The sequence below is a fragment of the Anoplopoma fimbria genome, chromosome 20 (genome assembly GCF_027596085.1).
Source record: "Anoplopoma fimbria isolate UVic2021 breed Golden Eagle Sablefish chromosome 20, Afim_UVic_2022, whole genome shotgun sequence".
Lineage (NCBI taxonomy): Eukaryota > Metazoa > Chordata > Actinopteri > Perciformes > Anoplopomatidae > Anoplopoma > Anoplopoma fimbria.
Window position 1 is genome coordinate 10,322,720 of NC_072468.1, and position 24,432 is coordinate 10,347,151.

Here is a 24,432-nt window from a genome sequence, read left to right on the forward strand (position 1 = left end):
TCTTTTTTTGAGTCAGTGAATGCAGCCTTTGTCAAAATTCTCTTTAATCAGCTTCAGCCTCAACAGTTCCTGAAATCATCTGCCAGAACACAAACAGCCTCTGAAAACCAGATAAAGCACCTCCTCCACCCTCCTACTACAACCTCCACCATCCGCCTACAAACAAAACATCTACCTTGAACTGCTGCCTGCGAAACAACTAACAAACCTCCACCTGCAGATTGTGGTAGACAGCTGCAGTCAAACCTCCACCTACAACATCTACCAGCAAACTGCATGCGCCGCCTCCACCTGCAGTTTCTTGTAGACAGCTGAGGTCAAAACTCCACCTACAGCCTCTACCAGTAACCTGCAGGTGCTGGCAGCAACCTGTTGGTGCTGTTTCCACCTACCGTTTCTGTCAGACTGCTAAAGTCAAACCTCCACCTACAGCCTCTACCAGCAACCATCAGCCATGCCTCCACATGCAGATCCTTGCAGACACCTGCTGCCTGAACCTCCACCTGCAGCCATCAACCTCGGCCTCCACCTAAAGACTTTTGCTAGACAACTTAAGCTACACCTGTAGCCTCTGCCAGCAACATGCAGGTGTAGTTTCCGGCAGACAGTCAAACCTCCACCTACAGGTTCTGCGAGCAATCTACATGTGCCGCCTCCACCTGCAGATTCTGGCAGACAGCTGCCATCTTAATCTCCACCTACAGCCTCTACCAGCAATCATCAGCCATGCGTCCACCTGCAGATCCTCGCAGACACCTGCCGCCTGAACATCCACCTTCAGCCATCAACCCCGGCCTCCACCCAAAGACTCTACCAGATGATCATAGTTCCACCTGCATCCTCTAGCAATCTACATGTGCCGCCTCCACCTGCAGATTGCTGGAAGACAGCTGAGGTCAAACCTACACCTACAGTCTCTACCAGCAACATGCAGGTGCCGCCTCCACCTGCAGGTTGCTGCCAGACAGCTGAGATCAAACCTCCACCTACAGCCTCTACCACCAACCATCACCGATGCCTCCACCTGCAGATCCTCGCAGACACCTGGCGTCTGAACATCCCCCTGGCGTCTGAACATCCCCCTGGCGTCTGAACATCCCCCTGGCGTCTGAACATCCCCCTGCAGCCATCAACCTCGACCTCCACCCGAAGACTCTGCCAGATGACATTAGCCCCATCTGCATCCTCCTCCATCAACCTGCACCACTGCCTCCTATCGCCATGTGAAGACCTCAGAGGAACAGCAGGGACCTGAGGCACACTCGTAAATATCACCTCTCAGATAACAAACAGAAACAGAGCTGTGTAATAATAATTTCTGGGGTGATGGAGTAAAGCTGCCTTTCTGTTTACATTCTGTTTACACCATCTCTTTCTCCTCACAGCTATTTCCACACGTTGACTGACTGTGATGCTGAACTTCATGGACCAGAGAGAGCTCTTCTTCCTCCCACTAGTCTCAATTCAAGGTACAGTTGATCAGGCTGACGTACAGCAGTGTGAGATATTTGGTAGTGTCTCAGTGTCTAGCCGTGCTTCTTCACTTCATCTTGTTTTTTTAATGGAGGTTTTATGATGCATGTTATTTCAATACAACATGTTTCTTTGTGGTTTCCTCCAGACACTGTTGGACTTCACAGACTTCCAGATCTACCAGGAGCTGATGGAGTCCCGACGAGGACGATCCCTTCTACCAGAGCTGTGTACCAGAGATGCTCCTTTCTCCTCCATCTCCTGCACATCCTCCACCGACTCCTGCTGCTCCTCTCCCAGACTGAGAGCTCCCCTCCCCGTCTTAGTTCCACCACCTCCAGATTAATGGAAGTCTGAAGGATGCAGAGACGCTCCACCTGAGACTTTAGAGCCTCACGTTTCCAGGCGTGCTCCCTAAAAACAGAAGTCCAGTTAGCTGTCTCTGTTACTGTGTACGTGTAAGGCTTTGCCCTGCTGCTCAATAAAGTCCATCATTCTCTGCAGACCTCAGATCAGTCGTTTGTGTTGAGTAAGAGTTCATATAAGAACAGCTACACTCATATTGGAGATCCTAGTGAGTTTTTTACAATCACTTTTATTTCAGTTTGCCAGCAGATATATTTACCCACTTTATAATTTCTGAATCAGTTCACAGGAACTGGTAGTCACTAATAAACTGATTTTAGTTTCTTGATTTCCAATAAGCCATCAGCAAAAGCCTCTCAGTCAACCGCAATTATAAATGTTACGTGAACACTTCAACACGTATGTATTTATAAGGCTTCATACAATTATTTTCAAGGTTAATTAAGTATTATAAGTTAAGCACAAGAATATGAGTCCTGTGTTAAACAGCACATTATACCTTTCATTATTAACGCTCATTCTTGACACATGCACTCATGTGATAGGGCGTAATGTTTTCTAAACATGAATGATAAATAAACTGCAAATAAAGAGAAAAGTTCGTAAGACATTTAGACCTGCATAGTTTAAATTATATTGCAGAAGTTTCATCCTCCACTTCCTACATTTGTCAGTTGGTGGCACTGTCGTGATCTTGGTGAACTTCTCAAGTTGTCTGTGCGGTTGAAGCCCCAACCAATGGATTACAGAAAAGTGGCCCTGTCGTTGTCACAGTGAAGTTGTTGGAGAACCCCTGAATAAAACAAACATGTCTTGTTATAACGCCCAGATGTGTTGTGGCAACATTTTAAAACAGTAGTAACTATCCTTGTTCAATTTTTCCCAGCTAGCTAGAGAACTATACCAGTATCAGGCCAAAATGTCCGAACACCGATATCATCGATCACCCCTGTGGAGCACGCAGCACAGCCAGTGTGTTAGCTTGAATGTAGCGGTGATGATTTGTCAAACTTCCAGATAACCTGCAGCCACGCAAACATGACGGACTACGCCGAAGAGCAAAGAAATGAACTCGAAGCTATAGAGTCCATCTACCCAGACTCTTTCACAGGTGGGGATTACAATAGCTGTGATTTAAGACAGAGTGGCGAAAGGCAGCAGAGTTAGCTAGCAGGCTAACAAGTCAGTTTGCCTGCTGGCAACGTAATTTACTCAAACCAACTCATACCAACAATAGCTAACCATTTCATTTTATCACCCAGTGGTTTATATTCTTTTTTAGTTGTAACTGTACTCAAGCTAAATGTCAGACAAGCAGAAGTGATTTGACAAGCTGTTACAGTGGGCCTTTACTGTATCTCATATGGACGGATGACTAAATTACGCCTAACTCTTCTCCCCACACTGAGCTATATATAGTGTGTGCATAGCTTTGTATGTATCACTGCATTATACTGCATTTATGTATGTTATTGTTGTACAATGACAATCCTAACAGCATTAAATGTATTCTGTGATTTTGTTACCTATGAATATTGTTTATCGTTATCAAATATCAAGATGATGACATGAATCCATGTTTGTTTGCAGTGCTTTCAGACGATCCCACCAGCTTCACCATCACTGTAACGTCAGATGCAGGGGAAAATGGTGAAAGTGAGTACACTGATGTGTGTGTGGTTGTAAAATGTCATCCATTGCATGCATGACAATTGTTATGAAATCTCACCTTTGGAAAAAATGAAAATAATCAGTAATATTGAAGGTTCATTGTGAGTCAAACAGCATGCCAGAGTTGATTTGATGTGTAGTAAACACCCCACAAAAGCTGAAATCTTGTTAAGTAGAAATATAGCAAACTGTGATAATAAAAGCTGTCTGCTTTTCTTCTTGCAGTTGTTGAAGCAACGCTTAAGTTCACGTACATAGAGAAATACCCAGATGAGCCTCCGCTGTGGGAGATCCACTCCCAGGAGAACCTGGAGGACAGCGATGTGGAGGACATCCTCACCTTACTGCAGCAGCAGGTCTTTCCATCTGAACTTAATATGATGGATTTTGGCCCCTTGTCCATATTCTGTACAGGAGTTGTTGAGTGTGTTGTTTTGGAGATATTTTGCACATATCTTTGGATTTTGACTGCTTATAGAGCTAACTTTACTTTCTGCCAAAGCTTTCATACTTTTCTTCTGCAAGAGGCCACTTCCACAGCTACAACTGGTTCAGAATTCTGCTGCCAGGCTTTTAATGGGCATTATCACACCTGTTAAGTTTTGAGAAGATCAATGCATCAATTACTTTTTTCAGATTTGAGAGAATTGGTTTGATTTTGGAGATGGTTCTAATTTAAAGGAAACAGGAATGGACAACTTTTGTGATTTGTGGATTGAAGCTTAAATCTGAATCTGATGGTACTTCTAAGTTTCTGACAGTGGACTTTATGTTAACAGACAGTGGACCAATGTGTATATGTGGTTCTTCTGCAGGCAGAAGAAAACCTGGGCATGGTGATGATCTTCACCCTGGTGACTGCCGTTCAGGAGAAACTTAATGAAATAGTGGACCTGATGAAAAACAGACGAGAGGAGGAGAAACGGCGGAAAGAGGAGGAGGCAGAGGAAGCAGAGAAGGTGGGAACGGGAAAATATACATGTCGCATTCATAAATGAATATCAAATCAATAATTTCAGTCCTATTTTCCACTTTTAGTTTCTAGTTTTTTGGAGACTAATGGGGACAACAGTATTTGTTATTGGTCCGGTGTTGAAGGAGAATGCTGTAGACGGGAGCCGCTAAACGGGCTGCAGTGTAATCGCTCGGGGCTACTGCTTATTGCCAATGTACGTCCACTAAAAGTGCTTGTGGTTCCCACTGTATTGCTCATATTGTTATTATAAGTCTCTGACAACATTATGGAAAGAACACTTCTGAGAAAGGAACATTTTATTTTACCTTTCGCTTGATCCCGTCCATTTGTTATCGTGCGTCTCCCTCTAAGAAGTCTCATTCTGAGATCTTGTGTCTCATCCACATAGTGGAAATCAAAAATAATGATCAGCAACGACACTGAAAATCTTTAAGATATCACTAAGCTACATTTTATGTTCTCCATTACAACAAACTCTGATAACATCGGAACTACTCTCTCCTACTTCCCCTCACGCTTTCCACCGCTCTTTCACGATCATGTGAAAAGTAAAGAAGTTTGTCAGACACGTGTAATAACAATATGAGCTTGTCACTGGCAAAAAACAAGCACTTTAAGTGAACGTACATTGATGCCCCAAGCGATTACGTTACAGCCTGTTCAGCAGCTGCAGTCTGCAGCGTTCTGCCTCAATACTGGACCAACTTAAAATAAAAGTTGTCCCCTTTAGTGACTTAGAAAGAAAAAGAAATAGGGTCCAGGTTGAAAAATACCCAAAGTTAGCCTTTTTAATGAATGTATGTGGTCAATGATAGCGTAGTGTCTAATGATGTGTTTGTGTGTTTTGTCAGGTGTTGTTCCAGGGCACGGTGGTAACCATTGAAAACTTCCTGTTGTGGAAAGCCAGGTTTGAGCTGGAGGTGACCGAGCTGAGGAAGAGAAGACAGAAAGAGGAGGAGCAGGGAGGAAAGCTCAAACTCACCGGTAAACAGCTGTTTGAGACAGACCACAACCTGGACACGTCCGACATTCAGTTCCTTGAAGAAGGTGAGTGTTTGAGTGGGAATGTTTCAACTAATGCTTTTTTAAGGAGCATTAGTTCTTTTTAGTACAAAGAGTGGAAAACATCAAACAAGAATTTTTTCTAATAATGGCAAGTCGTTTACTTCAGGACAAAAAACTATTTTATTTGAATGCACAACAACATTAACATTTATTCCATAACTTAAATGTCAACATTGTAGAGGTCAAAATGGGAGCACAGTACAGAAAAAGCCATCAGCATTGATCAAAGTGTGTGTTTGGGTTGGTTTATTTCATCAGTCCCATATGATGTCTTTTGTCATAATGCACTAAATGTTATAGACATGTTCAAGTGTTGAATCAAATGTGATCATTTATTGATTTTCACATGTATTGTACAATCATAAAAGTACTTAATATTCCAAAAACTGATTATTGGTAGGTATTACAAAATGTAAGTGAAATATCACTACAATATAGTAAATTGGCACTTAAATAATAAAAAAAGAATAAAAACAGAACAAAATTACAAATAAGAATAAAAGATAAAAGGGTTAAAATATTTCTTGCTGGAGCCTCAGGTGGTGCATTTAAGCTGTTCAGGTTTAAGATGGGATGTTACCTCCTCCACCCTGCGAGATTGTTGCATTACGTTAATGAACACCTAACAATACAGTCAAGGTGGTTAGGATTAATAATCTTGTAATGCATTCATGAAAGGCAATAAGCTGCTACAATATCACAGCGTCGCATTCTGTTTAACATTATTATCTTATCTTCAATATCAAAATTCAGAGCATATCCATTTCTAGGGCTGTACCGAGTTTTCTTTGAATTCATCATTCAAATTATTATTATTATTGATAACTTACAAAAACATTGTATGCAATAGTCACCCTTCGCTTTTCCTCTTTCTGTCACTCTCTCTCACTTACACAGCAAGTCATCAACTCTGTAACTGTCTCAGTCCTCAGTCCAAAGGTCAACCCTATTGAAAAATCAAGAAATATATAATTTCCAAAATTCTGAACATGTTTTTATCCAACAAGATATCTTGTTTGTGTATTTGTTGGTGTTAAGCCCTGTATTTAAGGGCCGTTCTTGCAGCAATCTAACGTCTCTATAAATAACATTTATATAACCACAGTAACACAAATCATATTTTTTAGGGCGATAACATCATAAAATATGATGACAGACATTAAAACACCTCTCAATCAACCCTTTCATGTAAAAATTCAATTACATTCTATACAACCCTAACCACTCTTGGGCCACTCTTGTGGAGCATAGAGCAAAGTTTTGGTGAGGATGCATGTGGAAAAACAGAGATGTGGGTGTCTAAAAGTACAGTAGGGCACAGATTATTGAGGTTTTCATAACAGCATCAACAACATTCTGAAAGGAAGTTGGTAATCGCCCAAATATCCAAAGCCCAGGATGAAGAACCTTAAACTGCACAATGTGTAATGCAAATTGATGATGAGTGCACCAATGTAATTGCGACCTAAAATGTATACCGATATAGTAATTCCCAACTCTTCCTCTCACTGCCTCATTAAGTGATCAAGTGATAGGGAAGGGACCCTTTAATATTCATAATAATATAGTTTTGTAACATGTTTGGGACTGCAGTGAAGATTTGGGGGGCCATTGAGCACTGCAAAAAAACATCCAGAAAAGATGTATTCTTTAGTTCAGAGTGGATCTATTGGAGAATGGTTTGTTTTTAGCCCTCATTTTATGCTAACATGCACCTGCGATGGTGCCGGCCAAAAACCAAGATGGCGATGCAACTGCGTCCATTTCTAATATATAAGTCTATGTTTCTTCCTCCACAGCTGGGAACAACGTCGAAGTGGATGAGTCGCTCTTCCAGGACATTGAGGACTTGGACTTGGACGAGGACGACCCAGACTTTGACCCTTTAGAGATGGGGAGTGATGAGGACTGAAACAGGATTAGGACAGAGGACTGACAGGAGCCACACCTGCTCCTCCCTGGGATACGATCATCTGAACAGACACATTTATTTTTGAAAGACTCTTAACAACAGTTGACGAGGGAATCTTCTTAAATACAACTAATTCACACACACACACACACACACACACACACACACACACACACACACACACACACACACACACACACCAACGAGTGTTCATTTCTATGCCTAAACAATTAAATTGACAGAATAAACGTGTGACTCGGCTCTGGTGCTATTTGACATGCAGGACGTCCCAATGACAGGCCTGCTACTTGACCAGAAGAGGGCAGTATAATCACGTATAGACAGGGAGTAAAATAAGTATTTAGATGTTTTTCTGGCATGAAAGTAGCAATATACATCATTACAAGTGAGACTGCTGCATTCACACTCTTATTTAAAGTAACAGTGTTGGAAGCAAAATATACAATATAAAATATCAACTATGAAAATGAAAAGCACTTATTATGTAGCGTTTTAGGACATGGTTTTATTAAAGATGTGGCCAGCATTTTTATGTTGTAGGTAGTTCAGGGTGAGGTTCTTTTAAACACTTATCTTTTTGTTGAATTATTTCTTCAAATGTACATCATGTTTTATAAACATCTTACATAAAATTTTATAAATTGACCATGTGGTCGGTATTTAAAAACGTTATCTGCAAAGTAATAAGTAACTGTAGCTGTCATATGAAGGAGGTGGAGTTAAACACATATAGTATTTGCTTCTGAAATGTGGGCAGTAAAATTGTACCTGCAAATACTGACAATATTACCAGGTTAATAGGTTCTTAAAATAACTAGCAGATATCACCATGAAAAATTCCCCATTTGATTACTTACATTAAGACAATAATTGTTTTCTTATTTACAATTTTTTAGAAAATGTATATGTAGATTAATATGCAAATTAGGAATTATTTTATCATATATGGGGTAATTTGTATATATTTCCAGAGCAGAAATCTGAACATTGGATAAAGACGGGTTCAAAGTTCTTGTTTCATTTTCTTGACATATTAGAATCAAAGGTTTTTACAGAGGGAATTTTCGATATCGCTATCTATCACTCCATAAGTCAGAAAATACTGTCATTAGCCATGAAAAAAAGGAATACATTTTAAGGGGTTCTGTTTAGGAACATTTTGTATAAATCAGGCTGTGAATGATATATGAACACACCCCTCTGTACAAACCTTCAGAATATAGATAGGAATGAAACTGGAAAGTTAGGTTGATGTAAGTGCTACTCAAGTGGAGATTTCTGGCTCACAGTCTGAGAAAAAGCTAATTTACTAAATTACTACAGGAGAATAGGATAAAAAAAAAATGACCTAATAGTTATCACCAGTGTATTACTTACATAAAAACATTTTTGTTCACTTCAATTTTCCTGAAATGTTATGTTTGAATATGTAAATGAGGCATTTTGCAAACTTTTGGGGAATTCAGGAGAACTCTATAGATGCAAATAGTAGTCAAATAAACACCTTAATGTGTATTTTGGATGTTTTCTTTCCACTAGTCTGAAAGAAGTCATGAAATGCGCCAAAATTGACAAGTGCATAGAAAACAATGTTTTTACCTGTAGTGTCTCCCCACAAGACAAGGCTATTTCTATACAAATATACAATGTAACATACAGTGGATTCATCGACTCCAAATCACTCCTTGTCTTCTACCTAGCGTAATATATTAACATATCCTTACAATGCCCAACAATGGAACAAAAAAATGGTGCTGTCCATGGCATGTGCACTGTTAAGTTAAAAACCCAACAATGCAATGTTTCACTTTTAATAAACTGTAAAAAGAATACATAGTTATACTTCAGCAAACCAGTCAGTCATAGAGGAAAAGGATGAAGATTCACAAGTGTCTGAATAATGCAATTTACTGCTGATAACAATGTAAACAGTATGGAGGGTTTGTTACAGGGAATGTAATAGCTCAAAATACATACATATATATAGATATAAAACAAAGCAAGTTTTATTTCACACAGTATTTTCATTCTGGGTACAGCCTTCAACTTTCTACCCTTCACATGGTAAGAGGAGAATCCTGATTTCCACTTAAACTCTATCGTTCAGACATCATATTGTTACATCACAACATGGATTTGTACAAACAGTTCCATTTTTTCTACATGAATATATCAAAGTGATCCTTAATGTTGTACAATATGCGTGCTAATGAAGGATTTAGAGAGACGTTAAAGTTAAAATCAACCAGTTGCAGAAGGTAGGACAAAGTCATTGTTTTGCAAGTCACAAGTCATGGCAGTGAAGTCCATAACAAGTCCTAAACTTTGTTTCCAGTCCCAAACAACTTCTTGTGCACCTTTCACTTTACTGAATAATGATAATTTAAACATGGCAACAGTACAGTCAATGTACAAAAATAATGAAGGCATTTTGCAATCTGTATTTACAGTATTTCTTTCATATAAACTTTAATAACATTTGAAATCAATTGTGTGGCACGGATACAATCATTTGTCTTTCTGGGCGGAATGTCGTTTTTTTGTCTTCACACCTGACGGCCATAATCTGAGGTGCTTGTCCCTGTTTCTGCTGCTCTGCGCTGAAAAAACGCTCCTCCTGCTCTACAAGGTGATTAAAATTGTTATAATCTCCGCCAGGAGATCATGTATTCAATCGGCGGTGTGTGTGCGTGCGTGGTTGTGTAAGCATCTCGTATATATCAAATTTCATTTATGACTGTGGGCCCCTCGTGGTTGCAGTGATTTACACTTTTTGGAAACATATTTTATTGAAAGTTTTATACCGTCATTGACTGCTGAATCCTCACTACTCTTAACCGACCAGTAGGGGCCACAAGTGATCAACAACTGCTTCACTTTTGTTTCTGCTTAGACTAATTCTCTTTTGATTTGCATGCCCCTTTAAGACATTTGCAGCCATGTAGTGAAAAATCAACCTAGACGGGGGGCCTACAAATGTGTTCGTATTCATTCAATCAAACATTACAGAAGCACTTGATGTAGCAGACAGAACAGATAAGTGTGGTCCACTGAGACAATACGCTTTAAACATTTTTCATATTTTTTGCAACCATCAGTATCATAAATCATGCTATATATATATATATTCAACAGCGATAGAAGGCCATAGAACATGTCAATGTTTTCACAAGTTTAACAATCAAAGTAGCCTTCTTTTTCGCTACGGTAGAAAACGATACATGCATATACATTCAAACTGCTTGATATGAACAGTGAAAAGAAAGCTGGCTTTCCGTCAAAGTAATTGTTCCATGGTGAAAGAGTTGTGAGTGAAGATTGATTTCTAGGTTGTGCACTGCATTGGAAAGCGACAATGGTTTAACCATGACAAACAGAATGCTCCCTGTGAGGAATTACCGTATTTTCCGCACTATAAGGCGCACTTAAAAGCCTTTAATTTTCTCAAAAAACGACAGTGCGCCTTATAATCCGGAGCGCCTTATATATGGATTAATTCTGGTTGTGCTTACTGACCTCGAAGCGATTTTGTGTGGTACACGGCGCTCTGTCAAAATGTTTTAGTTGTAGGAGTGTGGGAAACAAAAGGGCTGAGAAAGGCTTTTTGTGGACGGAGTAAATAAACGTCGGCTTTATTTCACACTCTGCATTCGCTCTGACAACACAACAAGCGCTCCCCGATCCCACATCATTAACCTCATCAACCCGCTAACGGTCATGGGTAATGTAGTTGAATAAACCTAACAAGTAAATATAACGTCAACAAGGCTAGCTCGCTGTGAATTCTAACCAATATTGTCCTGCTAGTGAGTGGTCACTACATAGTACGACTTTGGTAAACTACAAAGCCGCACCGCAGCAGCATTACGGCTACCATAGTCAGGAGCGTCGCGGAGTAATACATACTGTGCTTCACCATAATATTACAGTGTGTGTGGATAAGGACCCAACATGGCACCTGTCAAGAGACACGCTGACGACGCGGACTTCAAACTCAAGGCTGTCAATCACGCAGTAGAACATGGGAATAGAGCAGCTGCGAGAGAATTCAACATTAATGAATCAATGGTACGGAAGTGGAGAAAGTTTGACTGACTGACTGTTTTGTTTCGCTTAATGCGCCTTATAGTCCGGTGCGCCTTATATATGAAAAAAGATAGAAAATAGACCATTCATTGACAGTGCGCCTTATAATCCAGTGCGCCCTATAGTGCGGAAAATACGGTACCTGACCCAGAAGCTGTAAATTCTCTACATTGCAGACTGACGGTAACAGCAGCCTGTTTCAATTGTAATGCGAATTAAGTGGGTTTCCTTCAAATGATTTGGGCCGAATAAACTTTACTATGCAAACCGTAGTTTTGTCAAGAAGTTGTCAATATAGGCTTGACTTTTTGCATTGCTGTAGCCCGCCAGTAAACTGATTAGAAGAGGTTGAGAATTGGACAAGAGATAAATTGGGAGAGGTCTTCAGGAATTTGTATCTATTCAGCAATTTGTTTGAATTGTTCTTTCAAGTCAACAGCTAAAATTGGCCACGAAGAAAAATGTAATGCCACGATTCTAGTGCACAACTGATCTGCTGTTTCCGCCTTCCGGCAGATCGGTTGTGTGAGTTTACTGTTTGCTAGATCAGAGCTTATTATGCAAAGGCGTTCCCATATCACATTTAGCCGTCAAATCTTTTTGGACACCTCAAACCAGCTTAAATCTTTTTTATGCACAATTAAGAAGCTTTTCTAAAGCGAAAACCTTCAAAAAAGTATAAAAATATGTTAATGGACCCGGATAGTCAGGCAATGGTTGAAGTTAAATTGTTTATGACCACAAAACCAAAAGGCTTACTACTTTGCAATCACTACATTTCTATTGGATGATCATTATAAAATAAATTCTGCTACATCCAACCACTACAATTACTGTCCTCAATGCAGCTTTGCAGATCTTTTAAAGTGTGCTAAAATGGATGGACACCAATGGGTGCCTGGAATGAAGGAAACAATTTGGAAAACTGCAGTAAAGTGGAGCCTCTGGTATGTCAGGGGGAAAGAGAAGCTGACCTGAATAATGTTTTGTTTTTTTATCTGTGTAGATTGATGTTCATGAAGCTGCAACCGTGACTATCTTTTTCTTAGTGTTGTCATGCGACCAACAACTGATCACTCAATGTCCCTGATGTCCCAGATAAAAACCAGAGGAATGTCCGCCATCTCTCTGTGGAAGACCTCGTCAAACATCTCGTTCTGGGCCACAGTGAAGTGATTCTTCCAGTCACCGATGGTGCCTGATGTTCAAGGTACAGGAAAGGAGAAGGAAAAGGTTTTAGTCATCGATCCTCACTCTGCCAAGTATCATTAGTCCAGATATTCAGTGCTTTCCAGCGGCTTTCTGCAATTGAGGGCTTTATTTGTGTGGTTTACCCTCTTTATTTCAACCCATCTCGTAGATATATCTGCTTGAGTTTGTCACTTTGGTGAGCACCAAACATCACATACCTTAAAGCAGTTCAATATTTTCATACTGGCAACAATGGATCAGGAAACTCAGGAGTTGGACAACAAAACAGAGCTTCATATAAGCAACTGTTTTTGGATAAGATATCTTACATAACTTAAATGGTTTTAGTTGCTGTGTTAACAGCTTGCTTAAGCGCCCACTAAGTGGCTATAGACTTTGTCTGTGTAGGATTTGAAATTTCCTGACTTTGGTGATTCCTAAAAGTAGGTTCAGTATCAGGTATTGACATTTCTTTTTAAATATGAAAACAATCAGAAATCGAATCAGCTACACATCTACCTAAATCTTAAAGTTGCAAAATGTATGATTCAGAGCATTAATATAGCAGCAAACAACTATTAGATATGAAAATATATAGTGAAGTAATGTCTACCTGAGCAGAGAATGAAGTCACTCTCCATCTGTGTGTGTTGTAAACTGACCTCTGAAAAAGTCTTAGCCAAAATAGCTTGACTTCCAAGTATGAAATTACCCGGATCCTCGCACTGCTACCGCATCAATGGACTCATAGAGCAGGTGCAAAAACTGTAAATATCTCTTGATTCGCCTCTAAGTGCATTTTACAACGTCTTAATTATTTGAATAAGGGCTAGTCAATAGTTCGTTCTGGTGCGTTGATTTAAATAAAAAAATAAAAACACTTGTGAGTTAGAGACAATTCTTTCCCTAAGTAAGCCTATGGGAAAAATGATTTTGGTGCCCAATAGCATCACATGACGCACCATGCCACTAAAGCAAATTTGCTTCAAAGCCCTTCCTCGGAGCTTGGCCCCACTGGCTAGCTTACATTTTTGAACTTGAGTTGACGGCTGAATACTTCTTGGTCATAATCATTAGCAGTTGAGCAAAGTGAGCCACAACAGAGTTCCTGTGCGCATCTGAAGCAGTAAACTGGCTTACCCTTCCTCATGAATCTCCCCTGGTGGTGGCTGAGCAGTTCACCTGGCACCTGCTCATAGTTGGCCTGTGGGATCTTCTTCATGTTGTTGAAGGTGCTGTGTTTCACCACATTGGCCATCTGCTCGTCAGTCAGCTCTTTACCCAGGAACAAGGCAATCCTCTCCACTACTGAATGCAGGTCCTAAACATAAAAAGCAGTAAAGATCCATTTTTTAAAATCATTTTTACAGACTTCTCATACTACAAGTATAGATTGGAATAATTTCAGCTCCTACTTGAATCATCTCTTCATAAGTGATGAACAGCATGTTCATATCATCCTGGTGGGAGTGCCACATCTTAATGTGCTCAAACCAGCTGCAACCAAACACTGCAATGAATAATACATAAATGTTACCACCAAAACACTGAGAAAATGGCACGAGCACCATTATTTTACGAGTGACAGAAGAAGAACTTGCCGTTTCCTCTCATGAATTTTTCAAAGAAGTCGTCGAAATCCTTTGGAGTTTCCAACATGTTTGCAAGCTTATGGAAGTAGAAGTAAGACACAATGACATCTTTGGGATTTCTTGCCACGTAGATTACCTAAGAGAGGAACAGTCTTAGTGTCAACGGTTTTTGAGTATATCCTGTTTATTGGGGACAGAGTGACTTTTATTTACGTTGTTGGATTTTCAAGCTGCAAAATGCACATTACAAAATACAAAGGATAAATTCTACATTATTAGTCTGTAACTGTACTGAATAGGGCTGGTCCCAAATATTTGAATACTAAGTTATTCGTTAGTTGTGTAGGTTTTCAGTTTAAGCTCTTCTTTTTCTTTTTTAGCCCCTCAGAATTAAAATACACATAAAAACAAAGCTTTTGGAAAATGCTTCTTATTCAATAACAAATAAAAAAAACTACAAACAACAATATATTATATTTACAGAATCCCTAAAGATGAAAGCCTTTAATGAAGCTGAAGAACGCGTGTTGCATCATTACAGGCATCCATCTCAGCCGAGAATGGAGAAATGTCTGCCTGTGTCCTTCGGATGTCATGTTATGGAGACCAGCCAAGCCAGAGCCCCCGTGCTCTTCCGGTCTCTGCAATCATACACGCGCTACAAGATCGAGTCCCTCCACCCCAAGCTACTCTTCTGGGACCTGAAATTGGTGTGCTTTAATGAGATGATTTCAGTGTGTACCATTTCCTACAGCTACAGAGCAGGAAGTCACATGACAAACTACAACAATCAACTCCGGATGAGGAGAGGGCTACAAAACTGCTGGAACTAAATTATCGGGGTTTCTGTGTCTTGTCGCCGTAGACGCAAGGCGTAAGAATGGTTTAACTCTTTGGTACAGAACATGCAACAACAGATTTCCATGAATTCTGCTTGTGCATGACGTTGGGTATGATTTCCCAGGGCGGCTACAAATACATTTAGAATACAAAACAACTTTTTTCTTTATGTCTTGTTTTGAGGAATATAAAAAAATGTTTTCACTAAACCTTATCTTCACTGTCCAAAACTCCTTAAATGTTTTTTTTCAGTGTAGCTTAGTGTTCATTAAGCTGCAACAATGACTATCTTCTTCTTAGTGTTGTCATGCCACCAACAACGAATCATTCAATGTCCCTGATGTCCCAGATAAAAAGGAATGTCCGCCCTCTCTCTTTGGAGGACCTCCTCAAACCTCTCGTTTAGGGCCCCAGTGAAGTGATTCTCCCAGTCACTGATGGAAGGATCACTTCGTTTCATGAGATATCGCATTCACCAGAACGGCAGGGACGTGTGGTCTTGACCTTTGATCTCTAAATCAGCCTTGAGTCCAGGTGGACGTTTGTGCCAAATTTGAAGAAATTTCCTCGAGGTGTTCCTGAGATATTGGGTTCCCGAAAATGGACCGGACAGACGGACAACCCGAAAACATACTGCCTCCGAAACTAGTGCTTGACAGTTTTTCATATTCTGTGACCTGGATGTACAGCATTAAGGTGTCTCCCAAAAAAGTGTTGAGGTTTGGTATCAAGCCCTTGATCTATTAGGCAGATAGCTACAGTATGGAATTTATCGACCCCTTCATGTTTCACGGAGGATGAACCCTAACATAAAAAAGTACATAAAAGTCTGTAGCACCTAAAATGACCCACCCAATGGTTCAGAACCAACTGAGAAGCAATCATTAGAAAACTATTTGGAAGAGTAGCCATTTTTAAATAATACTTGCAGGTGATTGGATGAACCATTTGTCAAATAAAGCTCTTTCTGAAGCAGGTCGGGGAAAAAAGCAATAACATCTTTCCCATCTAGAGAAAGAAGTCTTAAATGCTGTTCTTTTCTCATCTTTCTATGAATAAATATTCTCCAGTTTCAATATAACTGATCCTATTGCACCATCTATGCTCATTTCTACAGTATCTGCCATTGTTGTTTTGAATTAGCTGTCTCTACTCTAGTGGTCACAAACACCTATACCACACCCGTAGTTGCCAGTAGCTCTTCACAGAAAGCTGGTTAGTAAGTTATTTGAAGACTGACAAGATGGATCCACAATGACACCTGCTTAACGTTGTGAAGCAATTGGTTAGGCCACAAAACTACCTGGTTAAGGTTAGAAAAAGATCATGGTTATTGTTGAACTTATAACATAACAACCCAATGTAACAACAGTAACCAGCGTTGATAAATAGCAACCGCCCTTACAAGACTTTCTTAGGTGAAGTTATGTAACAAGCGTAACAAGGTTACGTAACAAAGTTATGTAACAAGCGTAAAGCCACTGTTTACTTTTGGTTTCACACAGGACATGAACAGTGGTCTCCTCTGTGAAGGAGTCTGTTTAGTCCTGTGTTTGTTTGACCCCTTACCCCAGCTCGCTCTTAGTGGACGTTCTCGCTCATTTGATTACACCACGTTATTTTCATACCACTTACTTTCAATTACGGTTGCCTGATATTGTACGTTATTTTATCTGCACAACACTGGCTGTTCTTCGTCACTGCTCTGACCAATTAAAAAAAACGTTGACATTCAACACATCAGTGGTTTGCAGAAAATTACAATGCCAACATTTTTTCCTGCCAACTGGCCTGTTGGACTTTGTGACTTAATTTATTTTGCTAAACATGATGACGTACCTTTTGAAGGTTGAGCCAGAAAAAATGTCTACACGTTAGCTGATGCTCGCTAGCAAGTTTTCTTACGAATACAATTTTCTCTGAACATGTACAGTCATTCATTCTCCGGCGCGGGGAGTGTTATTGAAAAAAATATGAACGTTAACCAACAACAACTGTTTGCCTACCCCTACATGTTGACTCAAAGGCTAGACATTTACACACCTGATGGGGAAACCAAGCGTGCATAGCAAAGAGAAGATTCCTCAGTGAGTAGGTTTAAAAACACCTGGCTAGAGAGCTGACCTTGCCCTTCTTCTGGCTCAGAGCGGAAGGCATGAACTGGAACGGCAGATGGCTGACTCTCATCCTTGGCGACGGGGCATTGATAAACGTCTCTCTGTTGCCATTCACCTCGATCCAGGGGATGAGATCAGCATTGGAGTTTTTGCTGAGCTTACTGATGGCTGTCAGATCTCCCTTTGCCTCAAGGAGGAGCACGATCTGCTGCATCCAGATGGTCCCTGTCAAACAGAGCAGACAGGCCTCATTTCCATCTCCCACAACCTGCGTGTCCAATGGCAGCAAATAGGTCAACCGTGTGTGTGTGAGCACACCTCTACTGTTCTCTGTGTGGAGCTTTGCCCTGGTTTCTCTTTTTCACAAAACAGATGATCATTTGATACCCTGCTCTCTGTTGAAATCAATTTGTGAACTCACAAAAGAACAGGACATTCGTGTGTACATACTAATCAGCCTTGTTCCTTCCTCTGTGCTGAGAGCTCCAGGAATCACTCTGCCCTTAAGTGCACTCCAAATGCAGGACACTGGGCACAACTGTGTATCTAATGGAAGAGCTTGTACTGTCGCCTCCTCCTCTGTAGCCCTGTTTACACCTGATCCTGGGTGATCCGATTGCGAGGACAGCTCTAAGTACGTCAGTTCGCACCTGGAATTAGAACGCGTCTCGACATGCATCTGGAATGATCACTTGCGATCGTATCTCACTTCCAAGCTCTGTGTGCAAATAAACATGCATGTCCTTTTTATTTTGCAAAGATCAAATGCATCGGTTTTTTTGACGGGCAGGAAGCAGCAACGCACTTCAACTGCCTGGTCTGTCGAATTAAAAAGAAGAAGTAGAAGAAATCAAAACAATACAGATGGGTCTATTTATTTCTTGGTGTGAAAGGCAAACCGAATCGCCCAAGATGTTTGACACACAATAAAGACAAAAAATATCTCTATAGGCTTTGTGAAATTTTAGCCATTGTGGACAAAGCCAGCTTATGCAATTCGAGAACCAGCAGGAGATGAGAAAAAAGGAGAAACCAAAAGGAGACCTTTTCTTGTTGCGTCTTTGCCTAATTTTTTCCTCTTATGGCAAAGGCCTGACCCATCTTACTCCAGCCCTGATTCCCTCACGCTGATATTCATATCCTAACTGTAACCAATATCCCTCCTCATGCCTAAACCTAACCAACCCAACCAGCAAAGGCAACGAGTACTAGCCAATCAGGACAGAGTAGGGCTGGTCATGACTTCCCCATCCTGGGAAAAAAAAAATTGGTGTCCAGGATGAATCACGCATTTAGAGTAACGCGTGAAGGGTCCGCAAGTTTCTGCGGTGCTTGGTCATGCACCTTTGAATTATTTTAGGCATTAGCTGCAACACAACTGTCACAATTACTGATTAAAAGAAGAATTAAATTATGATTATTATGTTATTTTGTGATCCAATCGGCCATGATGCATTTAAAATAAGGTGTAAGTACATTCTGTGTGTGCACAAAGGGTTCTTCCATCTTTGTTTTCCTCTTACCTGATTTTGGGTATGTGACGACAAACACATCAGAGTCTCGGATCTCCAGGTTGTAAATCTGGTCCACATCATCTGGATCATGAGTCCCATTGATCAACTTGAAGCCTTTGTGTGGCACCAGGTCATGGTCATGAGTCTTGACATAATTTACTTCCATGATGGCTGAAGAAAAATAAAAAGGACATGTGGTCTCCTTAACCCGCTCTTATCCATGTGCTCTGTTGCTTGTAAAGAAATAGAACAGAAATGTCCAGTAAGCACATACAGCGGGTAAAATAAGTATTGAACACATCACCATTTTTCTCAGTAAATATATTTCTAAAGGTGCTATTGACATGAAATTTTCACCAGATGTCGGTAACAACCCAAGTAATCCATACATACAAAGAAAACCAAACAAATAAGTTCAGAAATTAAGTTATGTGTAATAAAACGGAATGACACAGGGAAAAGTATTGAACACGCTTACTGAAATGCATTTAATACTTCGACACTGTTCTTGCTGGTATAATGAGGTTTATTACAAACAAGCAACACATGTCATGACGGACGTCTAGAGCGCCGGAGGTCTCGAGTCGAATGTGAAAAGCCTTTGTTTGTAATGACAGCTTCAAGACGCCTCCTGTATGGAGAAACTAGTCGCATGCATTGCTCAGGTGTGATTTTGGCCCATTCTTCCACACAAACAGTCTTCAAATCTTGAAGGTTCCGTGGGCCTCTTCTATGAACTCTGATCTTTAGTTCTTTCCATAGATTTTCTATTGGATTCAAGTCAGGTGATTGGCTGGGCCATTCTAGCAGCTTTATTTTCTTTCTCTGAAACCAATTGAGAGTTTCCTTGGCTGTGTGTTTGGGATCATTGTCTTGCTGAAATGTCCACCCTCGTTTCATCTTCATCATCCTGGTAGATGGCAGCAGATTTTTATCAAGAATGTCTCGGTACATTTTTCCATTCATCCTTCCTTCATATATATGAAGTTTGCCAGTGCCGTATGCTGAAAAACAGCCCCACACCATGATGTTCCCACCTCCAAACTTCACTGTTGGTATGGTGTTTTTGGGGTGATGTGCAGTGCCATTTGACCTCCAAACATGGTGTGTATTATGACATCCAAAGAGTTAAATTTTGGTCTCATCTGACCAGACTATATTCTCCCAGTATTTCACAGGCCTGTCTAAATGTTCTGCAGCAAACTTTAAACGAGCTTCAACATGCTTTTTCTTCAGCAATGGAGTCTTGCGTGGTGAGCGTGCATACAGGCCACGGCGGTTGAGTGCATTACTTATTGTTTTCTTTGAAACAATTGTACCTGCTAATTCCAGGTCTTTCTGAAGCTCTCCACAAATGGTCCTTGGCTCTTGGACAACTCTTCTGATAATTCTTTCACTCCTCTGTCAGAAATCTTGCAAGGAGCACCTGGTCGTGGCCGGTTTATGGTGAAATGATGTTCTTTCTTGCTGGTGTCTTGGCTTTCCATGCCTTTTTGCACCTCCCGTTCTTCATGTGTTCAATACTTTTTCCCTGTGTCATTCCATTTTATTACACATAACTTAATTTCTGAACTTATTTGTTTGGTTTTCTTTGTATGTATGGATTACTTGGGTTGTTACCGACATCTGGTGAAAATGTCACGTCAATAGCACCTTTAGAAATATATTTACTGAGAAAAATGGTGACGTGTTCAATACTTATTTTACCCGCTATATATATTGTTGCGATGTTTGCACAAGATTGAAACCTCTACAGCTGATCAAGGGCCATTTTGAAGTGTTGTGCATCTGAATGTACTATTGTGTGATTAAAACCTATATGTCAGAACGATGTAAAATTGATGTAGGTGCAATTTAATCCCAGTTCAGTCTTGCAATGGTCCATTTCAATTTAGGGAAACATTGCTCTGCATTCTGCTTGATTATTTTAGACTTTCATAGTTGTACAGTGTGTTCATATAGGTTATTAGAAGCGTTCGCCCTATTTTAATTATTATAAATTTGCCATTAAATCTTACAACACACCACATCAAGCTGTCCTAGCTACCATGGAGCCCAAACTGTCACTAACTGCACTCACTGAAGAAATATGTAATTTTTGGAAAAACGAAATTTCAGAGAGAAGCAGACAAAAGTGTCTACAATATGCGTTAAGGATATGACCAGAATGGCAAACAGTTTCAGCAGTGGAAACAGGTTAAGGAGCTAACAGGTTAACGGGTAATTAGTATCACGAACACCCAACGTTTAGCCATCACATCCGTCACATTCCAGACATTCTACAACTATGCCTCTAAATACTTTTGTTTGTTAGTTTCACAACCAGCAGTATGTTATTAGGTCTTGATTTAGCCTTAACACATTTCATTCAATAAACTTACCTGTCTTCTCTTGCAGTCACAACATTGCCTCTAATCATCGTCTCTTCATCATAATGATAAGTTACACCGTAAGGATCACCTTCACATCAATTACTAATTTATTAATTTTACCCAGGGACAAATTTAAATCATGGCATTTAGGAAATTACAATATCAGACTCATGTCCTAAATATCTTCATTTTAAATAGCACTGTTTTTATCAACCCAATAAACTATAGCCTATGACATTCTTGGCTTACTTTATGAATTACAGTTATAGGCATTGCCTTGCTGGTAATATTTATTGATACAAATCTGAATAACTAGGCTGCACATCATTTTAACCAAAACATCTCTGGCTGTTGCAAACTTACCAGTCATTAAAAGTGATGGCGTGAACTAACATTATGACAATTATGCACGTTTACTATTGATTTCGATGAATAATAAAAATAAAAAATCTGAATGTATTGAATGACAGCAATTAGAGGAAAAGCAGAGCCAAATAAATGGCAAATGGTAGCAAAAACATGGTACTAATAATTAAAAGAAATTGAACAGCAAGAAATGAAACCACACCAATACTACAGGTGGGAATGGTAAACAACTACCCAGTCTTGTAAATGTAAATAAATAGTATCCACTCAGTTTGCAATTTGCCACTCATCATGCATTTAATAGGTGAGGGCAAACATTCTATGGTAGCCTATAACAATAACAATATCACACTTCAATAAGTCTGGTACATATTTGGTGTACTACAGCTGTAAAATGTTCCCACTAATGGAGCAGTGATGTTCAGTGATGTTCATGTTTATATAGTATGTAGACAAAGAAAGATGTCTGTGTGCTACATTGTAGTTGAGTTACAATGTGGAGACTGTTAGCATTGGTTGGTTTTCATTTAATGCAAATCTTTTTAAATTACTAATATTGTTTTGTGTTACAAATTTGCTGAAAATGCATGTTAAAATATGAAAATGAGTCATTATCTTATCAAATATGTGCTAATAATCATACATTTCCAGAACTGAAATATTATCATTGGATAAAGCCGGGTTCAATATGTGTGTTTTTCATTTTGTTGACATATTACTCAAAGGTTTTTACAGAGGGAATTTTGGATATCTTTTAGTATCACTCATGAATCAGAAAATACTGTCAACAGCCATATTAAAAACAAAACATTGTTTTAGTAATAAAATGTTGTAGTTTAAATCAGGCGAGAGAAGAAGAGGAAACTCTTCTGTGAAAACCTTCAGTATGAAAACAATGAAGTGGAGATTGAGAAGAAAAAAAAAACTAATATTGAGAAAACGGACCTTAACGACATTTTGAAGACACTACAGGTGAATACGGTTAAGAAAAATAGATATCACCATGAAACTTCTCCAGTTGATCACTTGAAAATAATACTTTTTTTTGTATTTCAAGTTTATTGAAATATTATGTTTAAACATGCAGATGAGGCATTAGATAATGCGTTTCAAAGTGAGTCATTTGGATGTATTCTTTCCACAAGTCTGGAAAGAATAATTTTCGTGCTCCAAATCTTGACCAGTGCATGAAAAAAATGTGTTTTTTTTAGTTTTTTTGAATGTCTCAGTGAATCACTCAAACGGCATAAAGCGATTCACTTCGTGTACCAAACGGAGAGTGACCGACGTGTCGCCTACCTGCTCTGCTCGCTCTTCTGTCCGACGTTGATCAGCTACGTCCCGCGTGTTTCATAAGATCCTCTCCGACCATCAGGACGCGTGCACAACATCCATCGGCCCCGCTGCTTTATGTTGTTAACACGTGCGGCCGGTCCCGCCTCCTCTCGAGGCATTTTTTTTTATGAAAGGGGGGAAAAAACCGCAGCTCTTTAAGAGGCTCTCTCACCCCAGCTCACCTCAGCATGAAGTGACGATGGAGGGAGGGCATTCCCAGCAGGTCACTGACCAGTCTGCGGCACACTAGTACTACTGCCCATCTAAAGAAACCCGCCACAGGAGATTCATACGGGACAAAACCAAAACCAAAACAAGAGTATGATGTTGCATAAGCGGCGCTGTTAGTGAGCCTGCATGTTCTCCAAAGTATGAGGAACATAAACAACCTCAACAGAGTAAACAAGTCTTGATGTACAAGAAACAGGGTGAAAACAAGGACGGCCAAACTGGATGCAGCAGACCCGGGAACGAGATCAAGCTAAAAAAAAAACCCCACTGGATCCTAAGTTTCCCCCAAAATGCAATTTGACTGCCTTTCATTAGACACTAAATGCTCACATCTGTCCAATCCATACCCCTCCCAAGTTTGTGAAAAGGCTTTCTGTTCAAAATGTGTAAGTTCAACCTGAAATAACCCCTGATGACATCACCAGGGTTATTTTCTGCAGAGCCACAGAAGATATTATACAACCTTGTTCACAGGTTGAGTAGTGTAGCACTGTAAACGATTACCTAACAATTTTTTAAAATACTTATTTTCTGAATGGAGTTTGGATCAACCGGTGCTTGCAGATGCTAACATTGTAGCTGCTCCGTCAACACTCAAAATATCGTCATCTAGGCATAAATTCAACAGCGATGGGTTTCTACCATAGACAGTCCATGGTTTATACATATACATTTATAATAATTGTTTTGTCCAGTATCTGTACAAATATACAGTACTATAGTAGAGCTCTGGGTGCCCATGGAGGGCTATCATTTTTTACCCACAAGGACGTTGTTGACGACAGGAGGAGAATCTCAACGCTGTAAGGCTCTCGCAACACAAAGTCATGAAAATGTTCTGCCATTTTCACAAATTTGCGTCCGTTCACCAACTTTGCGCTGACTTTGCATGTAATCGTGGCGCCCCTGCGACCGATTCATGATTCTTTTAAGTCTTGTTTTATGCACAAAAATTACAGTGGAGCAGTTGTCTCCGATGAAATTCTTGTTCCCAGGCTTCCTCCAACAATGCTTTCATTGTTCTTATTAAACATTTGTGTGACATTGTCATGATTAGCATATCTACTCCTGAGTTATGGCTAAAAATGTGTTTTTGACGTCAAAGTGACCTTGACGTTTGACCAACAAATTCCCATCAATTCATCCTTGAGTCCAAGTGGATTTTTGTGCCAAATTTGAAGAGATTTCCTCAAGGCGTTCTTGAGACACCGCTATCACAAGAATGGGACGAATGTGAGGTCACAGTGACCTTGACCTTTGACCACAAACATCTGTTTGTCCAGGTAGACGTTTTTGCCAAGTTT

General features: G+C 40.0%; 3 protein-coding genes across 4 annotated transcripts in view; 2 read left to right on the forward strand and 1 right to left on the reverse strand.

The window, feature by feature from the left end:
* LOC129109242 (oxysterol-binding protein-related protein 10-like) overlaps positions 1-1,819 on the forward strand; it is a 64,220-nt gene extending 62,401 nt beyond the window's left edge. The window contains exons 13-14 of the mRNA XM_054621264.1: positions 743-1,087; positions 1,622-1,819. Coding sequence (XP_054477239.1) covers positions 743-1,087; positions 1,622-1,819 — 543 coding nt within the window. The remainder of the gene's footprint in view (positions 1-742; positions 1,088-1,621) is intronic.
* Positions 1,820-2,734: 915 nt separating this feature from the next.
* Positions 2,735-9,075, forward strand: rwdd1 (RWD domain containing 1). Its single transcript, XM_054621694.1, has 6 exons — positions 2,735-2,950; positions 3,430-3,495; positions 3,736-3,866; positions 4,326-4,469; positions 5,338-5,533; positions 7,351-9,075. The coding sequence occupies exons 1-6, from the start codon at positions 2,878-2,880 to the stop codon at positions 7,461-7,463; spliced, it is 723 nt and encodes a 240-aa protein (XP_054477669.1). The 5' UTR covers positions 2,735-2,877; the 3' UTR covers positions 7,464-9,075.
* Positions 9,076-9,243: 168 nt separating this feature from the next.
* LOC129109262 (amine sulfotransferase-like) lies at positions 9,244-23,004 on the reverse strand. Of its 2 annotated transcripts, none has more exons than XM_054621293.1 (7): positions 22,862-23,004; positions 18,834-18,995; positions 17,426-17,535; positions 14,363-14,489; positions 14,177-14,271; positions 13,902-14,082; positions 9,244-12,768 (listed from the first exon to the last, which is right to left on the reverse strand). In XM_054621293.1, exons 2-7 carry the CDS (start codon positions 18,988-18,990, stop codon positions 12,644-12,646), a joined length of 795 nt encoding a protein of 264 aa, XP_054477268.1. In that variant the 5' UTR covers positions 18,991-18,995; positions 22,862-23,004; the 3' UTR covers positions 9,244-12,643. The 2 variants fall into 2 exon arrangements, with proteins under 2 accessions (XP_054477268.1, XP_054477267.1); XM_054621292.1 differs by having other exon boundaries at positions 17,318-17,535.
* Positions 23,005-24,432: the final 1,428 nt, after the last annotated feature.